The sequence below is a fragment of the Parus major genome, unplaced genomic scaffold (genome assembly GCF_001522545.3).
Source record: "Parus major isolate Abel unplaced genomic scaffold, Parus_major1.1 Scaffold220, whole genome shotgun sequence".
NCBI lineage: Eukaryota > Metazoa > Chordata > Aves > Passeriformes > Paridae > Parus > Parus major.
Window position 1 is genome coordinate 449,606 of NW_015379263.1, and position 6,782 is coordinate 456,387.

The window sequence follows — 6,782 nt, forward strand, 5'->3', positions numbered from 1 at the left end:
CCCGTGTGCCCCCCCTGGGCGTCCCACACGTCCCCGGCCCCCCCATGTCACTTCGAGGCAGGTCTCCTCCCCGCAGCGTGACCCCCGCAGAGGGAGGGGGTGCGGGGCTGCCAGGACCCCTGTGGTCCCCCTGGCCATGCCCCCCCCTTGTCCTGGCCGCCTGCCCCCCACCCCATGCCAGCATAGTGATTGTATGTCCCTGCCCCTCACGGACAGATGGTGTCCCCCCACCCCAGCCCGTACTGTGCCCCCCTCCCCAGCACCGTATTTATACCCCTGGTCTGTGCTTGGTGTGACGTGTCGCTGCGGCTCTGCCCTGTCCAGGGACGTGTGTTCTCAGCCCCCCCTCCCAGCCCCCTGCGCCTGAGACGGTGGGTGACCTCCCCTGACCCCCCCTTGGATATTAAACATGTTTTATGTAGCGCTGCCCCTCGTCTCTTCTTCCGCAGCCCCCCCAGCGTGGGGGTCCCGCGGAGGGGACGGTGATGGACAGCTCCGGGCTGGCTTTAATTAGAAAGAGCTTAACGGAGTGGGGGGGGTGAGGTGGGGCTGGCAGGGGGCAAGGGGGGCTCCCCCCTTCCCAGGCTCATCTTTAGGGGAATATTGGATGAAATGGTAAATCCCATTAGCGCTAATCCCAGCTGGGGCGTGGGGACAGTGTCAGCGCTGGGATGGGCGCGAGTGGGACTTGGCCCCCCCGCCCACCACCCCTACCCCATGTCACCCCCCCGCACGGGTTAACGGGGATGAGTCGCATTTGGGGCCAGCGCTGCCATCCCATGGCCGTGTCCCCTCTGGATTGATGGCTGGGGGCTGTTGGCCGTGTCCGTGTCACCAGGGTGCTGTGCCAGGAGCTGCAGAGCCAGCGCCAGGGCCTGGGGTGGGGGTGACCGGCGCTCCCCAGTGGGCTGGGACCCCTGGAAATGATACTGGGGGGATGACCGGGGCTCTGGGAGCCGCACTGGGGGGCTGCAGTGTGGATGACCGGGACTCCCCCGGTGGGTGGGAGCAGCGGAGCCGGCACCGACGCGTTCCCACCGGCTGGACCGGCGGCTTTGTGTGGCGAGGGCTGACCCGGCGCCCCTAATCCCATTAGCGCCCCGGGCCCAGCCGCCAGCCCGGCTTCCCCACCTCTCGGCAACCGAGGCTGGTATGTGGGTGCGCCGGTGGGGCCAGCGTGCCGATGCCGTCGTCCGGGAGCTGCACCGCCGTCACCGTCGTAGGGCTGCACCGGGGCCGGTGACACCAGTGCCGGCAATGAGGCCATCCCCCGGGAGATCCCGCCGTGTGCCGGTGTGACCCCGCCAGACCGGGGGGATTCCTTGTGTTCCCAGCTCTGCCCTAAGGGCTGGGTATCCCCAGGACGGGGGATCTGGGGCAGGTTCCGTCCCACCGGGTTCCAGCCGGCCTGCGAGGCCCGCAGCCCGGGCTCGGGGCTCGGCTTCCCTTGTCTTGCACAGCCGGGGCTGGAAGAGCTGCAGAAGTGCGGGGAGAGGGAGTGACCTGCACCCGTGGGGTGCTGGAGAAGGGTTCTGGACTCGGGGAGGGGTCCTGGCCCCCGGTCGGTGCCGGTTTCCCCGGGCTGTGCTGCCGCCTGCTGGCACCGGCGGCGCCAGGACACCGGGGGCTGCACCCAACGGGCGCCCGGGACGCGACCCCCGGCCCGGACCCCCGCCCAGACCCTCCGCCTTGACCCCCACTCTGACCCTCACCCGGAACCCCGCTCGGTGTGGGCCGAAGCCGCCGGGACGGTCCCCGGGCAGGGGCGGACCCAGCTGCGGGCCGGGGTCCGCACGGAGCGCGGGGCCCGCGTGGCACCGGGCACCGAAGCCGGTCCTGAGCATCCTCCTGTCCCCAACTCCGCGGCGGCCCGGAGTAGCTGCGGGCGCCCGTCCCGGGGCCGGTCCCGGTGTGGGGGCGGTCCCGGGGCGGGGCCCGAGGTGGGGGGCGGTCCCGGTCCCGGTCCCCGTTTCTCCGCCGCCAGCCCGGCCATGCCGTTCCCCGCCGCGCTGCTGTTCCTGGCACTGCTGCTGCCGCCGCCGCCGCTCTCCCGCGCCGCCGAGAGCGAAACCGAAACCGGCGCCCGAGAGCTACGGCTGGAAACGATCGTGAGCCCGGGGGGGACGGGGGAACCGGGGCTGCACGGAAGGCACCGGGAACCGGGGACCCACGCGGCCCCCTTGGGCAGGGAGCTGAGACCGGGGCGGGACCGACAGGGGACGGCGGCACCGGCGGGACACGCGGCACCGGCGGGACGGTGCTGCTCGGGGGGCACCGGGGAGTCCGGCCTGGGCACGGGGCGGGGGGGAGGCACCGGGAGGCCCGGGCTGCGACGGGGGCGAGCCACGGCGCACCGGGAGGACCGGGCTGCGATGGGAGGGTACCGGGGGGACCGGGCTGTGGCGGAGGAACGCGGCGCACCGAGGACACGGGGCTCGGGTGGGGGACCGGCTCTCGGAGCGCTCGGGGGACCCGTGGGCACGGGGGCTGCGTGGACCCCGAGGCGAGGGGGCCCCGTCCCGGCTCCCCGTGACCTCCCCGTTGCAGGTGCCCCCTCCCGAGGGCTGCACGGAGCTGTCGGCGCCGGGGGACACGGTGCACATCCACTACACGGTGCGGGCGGGAGGAACACGTCAGCACTGCGCTCCGGCGGGCGGGGCGGGGGGCACCGGCACCGGCACCGGCGGGGGGCCTCAGCCGGCACCGGGGCGGTACCGGGGGTGGTACCAGGGTGGGCAATGGGGCGGTACCGGGGTGGGAAATACCGGGATGGTGCCGCGGTGGAACCGGAGTGAGCGCAGGGGTGGTACCGGGCTGGGCATGAGGACGGCCCTGGGCTGGACAAGGGGGTGGTGCCGTAGCGCCACCGAGACCGGCATAGGGGCAGCCCAGGATGGGCTCTGGGTGGCACAGGGGTGACACTGGGGCTGGCATGGGACAACCATGGCACTGGGATCAGCCCGAGGATTACCTTGGGAGGGCGCTGGGAGCGGTGAGGGTGTCCCAGAGTGACACGGAGTGTAGCGGGACTGGGATCAGCCCAGGGATGGCACAGAGGGGCCACAGGGACTGGGATCAGCAGCAGAGCAGCACTGGGAGCACGCTGGCAGCCACACAAAGTGCCAGGGCTGTGTCCCCAGGGGTGACCTGTGGCCATGCCCCCACAGGGCAGCCTGGAGGATGGCCGGATCATCGACTCCTCACTGAGCCGGGATCCCCTCCAGGTGGAGCTGGGCAAGCACCAAGTCATTCCCGGTGAGTGAGGGGCTCGGGGGTCTGGAGGTAACCAGGGTAATCCCGACCAGCCCCATTCACCCTTGCCCCACTCTGTTACAGGTCTGGAGCAGAGTCTGCTGGACATGTGTGTGGGGTAAGTGTGGATGGGGACACGGGGGTGGGCAGTGTCCCCCCGCAGTGTCCCCACCACGATTTGTGGCACCAATGCTCTCACTGTGGCAGGGAGAAGCGCAGAGCCATCATCCCCCCTCACTTAGCCTACGGCAAGCGGGGTTCCCCCCCCACCATCCCAGGTGAGTGCAGCCCCTAGGGTCCCCGTGGGGTCTCTGAGGGGTCCCCGCTCAGGCTGTGCCCCCCTCGCAGGTGACGCGGTGCTGCGGTTCGAGGTGGAGCTGGTGGGGCTGTCCCGGGCCAGTTACTGGCAGAAGATGGTGAACGAGGTGGTGCCACTGCTGTGCCTGGGGCTGGTGCCGGCACTGCTGGGGCTCATTGGGTTCCACCTGTACCGCAAGGCCAGCAGCCCCAAGCTCTCCAAGAAAAAGCAGAAGGAGGAGAAGAGAAACAAAGCCAAAAAGAAATAAAACCTTCCTCTTGGCATCTGTGGCTGCTCCGTGGCTGCTCTTCCTGAGACAGAGATGGGCAGAGAGCAGTGGGAAGGGGCTGTGCACCCATCAGGTCCCTGCCTGCTCCAGGGCCACCATGGGTCGTGTCAGACCTGAGCAGGAGGTGACAGACTCAATGAATCCCAGAAATAAGATCCTGGAGCACATTTTCAGGCAGTTTTGCTTTATTAAGGCTTATCCAGGCAGTGACAGTCCCTGGAGTCCCCAAACACCAGGCAGGTCCCTGGTCTGCCAGGGAGTTTCAGCTGGAGCTGGTGGAGCCAGGAATGGGGTCCCGGTGGTTGACCCCTCCCCAGAGGCTCTTGGGGTGCTCCATGCCCGGTGTCCCTGAGTGTGGCTTCCCCACCATGTGGGGCTCATTTCTTGGGATGTGGCTTTTTCTTGATGGTGAGGATGGGGTGGGGGTTTCTGGGCACCTTCTGGCTGACTGCAGCCCCTGACAGGTACTGCTGGAGCAGCTTACGCAGGTGCTGGTTCCTGTTTGCCAGGGCTGCCCGCGCCTGCTCCAGCGCCTTCTCCTCCAGCTTCGCCTTGTTGAACCTCTGCCAGAACCGCTCCAGCCCCATGTAGTCCTTCATGGCCTGGGGAGAGAGTTTGGGGTCTCCAGCCTGCCCAGCACCAGCTGGGTGATCCCCAGATCTGAATCACAGCCCTCGTTCCCTGTGGACTGCGGTGGTGCCTCCTCACCCGTGCCAGGGGCTCAATGGGGGTCTCCTCCAGGACCCTGAGGGCCTTTTGCTGCTCTGACTCAGACAGTGAGGAGGGGTAGAAGGGCAGCACCTTCTCCTCCTCTGTCTCCAGCCTGCGGCACATCTCAGCCAGGCGCAGGATGCGTTGGGCCTGGGGGGGACACGCCAGGAAGGGCAGGTGGGAAGGGACAGCAGGACACTGGGCCCCCACATCCCCACTCAGCACTGCCCAACTCACCTTCTCCACCACCTGCTGCAGCACCTTGAGGGTGGCACTGCACTGGCAGGTGAGTGTCACCAGCTGGGTGTGAGCTGTGGCCCCGGCCTGGCTGATCTGGGCCCGGAGCTTCTGGAGCTTCTGGAGGGCGTGATCCTTATCTTCCTGGATGTGCTGGCACTGCTTCTCGCTCTCCTGCAGGTGAGCTGCGATCTGGTCCTTCGTGGCTGTAACCAAGTCCTGGTGAAACAGCAGGTTGGGTACTGGAGAAAATTCCTTCCTGGAAAGGGTGGCCCAGCATTGAAATGGGCTGTTCAGGGCAGTGGTGGAGGCACCGTCCCTGGAAGTGCTCAAAAAGCACATGGATGTAGCCCCTGGGGACGTGGTTTAGTGGTGGCCTTGGCAGTGCTGAGAGAACGGTTGGACTTGATGGTCTTAAAGACTTTTCCAACCTCAATAATTCTGTGATTATATGGAAAAATAGTGGGGAATGCAGGTGACCCCACTCCCACAACCACCCAGCACCCTGCTGAAACCTGGAGCTTCTGCAGCTTCTTCGCCTGTACATCAATCTCCCGGGAGCTCTTCTCACATTTCATTTTCAGCTCATCAAACTCCACCTTCTTCTTCTCCGTGCTCTGGGCGTAGCTCCGCCGGGCGCTCTGGATCTGGTCCCACAGCCCCTCCAGCCTGGCCACGAGCTGCAGCCGGCTGTACTGCTGGTCCTGCCAGCACTGGGGACACACAGGTTACACCCCAAACCTCCCTTGCCAGCCCTAAAAGCCCCTCGATGCTCCCTTGTGCCCCCTGCCTTGTTTTTGATGTCGTCCCGGGCGCTCTGGAAGTTCAGCAGGGCCTCGTGGTCATTCCTGGCGTGATCCTGCTCCGTGGCCAGCGCCATGTCCTGCAGGCAGCAGCTTTCCCACTCTTGTTGCTTCAGAATGGCCCTTCTGTGGGGACACATGGCAGGGCAAAGGGGTTTCCTCCCTGACAGAGAGGCTGCAGGGATCCCTGTGGGGCCAGGGGAGGCTCAAATCCATCCCAGGAGAGCCCATGGGTGCCACTGCTGCCCCATTGCCCTTCTCCCCCTGACATTCCACACCTCTCAGCCTCAAACTCGGCCTCCAGGGCGCCCACCTGGGCATTAAACCCTTCTTCCAGGTAGCCCAGGCGGCAGCGCTGGAGGTGCAGCAGTTGGTCCATGAGGTGCAGGTGGCTGCTCAGGGCTCGGTTCTGCTGCTCCTCTGCCTCCTCCAGGTCCCTGACCAGCGTCTGGGGAGGTTTTGGGGGGTCATGGGTGTTCCCTGGCACCCTCCCACCCCGCCAGCCCTGCAGCCACCTCAATGACGCCATCCTTGCAGTCCATGACCCGTGTGAAGGTCTGACTGAGGATCTCGATGTCCTGGCGTAGCTCTTGGTCCTTGGTCTTGCGCTGGGCCAAGCGCCAGAGCGTGCGGACCTTGTGGAGACCCCACATGCTGCTCTGCTCCTCACGGGACAACTTCTCCTGTGGAGGGGCCGTGGGAGGTGGGAAAGGGGCAGGAGTGGAGCTGGGGCTGCCACTGGTGCCAGGGGGTGCAGCAGAACAGGGGCAGCCCCAGCCCTGGTGGGGATGATGGGGGCATTTGCTGGGGAAAGGTGGTTTGGGGAGTTCGGAGGTGATCAGGGGAGGCTGCAGTGGGGTCCCACACCTGCAGGAAGCGAGTGAGCAGCTCCTGCTTGGCTTTGGCCGCCTCCTCCTCAGCCAGCGCTTGTTTCTGCATCAGCAGCAGCTCGGCCTCGGCCGCCGTGGGGGCAGTGGAACGGGGCCCTGCCATGGCTGGGCAAGGGGATACGGCAGAAGGGGTCGGCTGGTGCCCGGGGTCTGTGTGGCAGCCCCTCCACAGCCCCCCCAAGGCCTGTTCCTCCTGCCCATCTCCACCTCCTGCTCCAGCCCCCCTCACACTGTGGGGTACCCCCACACGCCATAACCTTCCGCCCACCCCCATCTCCCTCCTCAGGCTCCCCCAGGCCTGT

General features: G+C 66.9%; 2 protein-coding genes across 2 annotated transcripts; one reads left to right on the plus strand and one right to left on the minus strand.

Moving 5' to 3' along the window:
- Positions 1 to 1,936: 1,936 nt before the first annotated feature.
- FKBP11 (FKBP prolyl isomerase 11) lies at positions 1,937 to 3,840 on the plus strand. The gene is made up of 6 exons (XM_015615651.3): positions 1,937 to 2,108; positions 2,548 to 2,613; positions 3,168 to 3,255; positions 3,337 to 3,370; positions 3,460 to 3,530; positions 3,601 to 3,840. Exons 1-6 carry the CDS (start codon positions 1,992 to 1,994, stop codon positions 3,816 to 3,818), a joined length of 594 nt encoding a protein of 197 aa, XP_015471137.1. The 5' UTR covers positions 1,937 to 1,991; the 3' UTR covers positions 3,819 to 3,840.
- Positions 3,841 to 4,007: 167 nt separating this feature from the next.
- On the minus strand, positions 4,008 to 6,643 carry CCDC65 (coiled-coil domain containing 65). Its single transcript, XM_015615650.3, has 8 exons — positions 6,458 to 6,643; positions 6,106 to 6,273; positions 5,869 to 6,038; positions 5,578 to 5,716; positions 5,303 to 5,500; positions 4,788 to 5,006; positions 4,548 to 4,700; positions 4,008 to 4,441 (listed from the first exon to the last, which is right to left on the minus strand). Exons 1-8 carry the CDS (start codon positions 6,581 to 6,583, stop codon positions 4,217 to 4,219), a joined length of 1,398 nt encoding a protein of 465 aa, XP_015471136.1. The 5' UTR covers positions 6,584 to 6,643; the 3' UTR covers positions 4,008 to 4,216.
- Between the last annotated feature and the right edge of the window lie 139 nt (positions 6,644 to 6,782).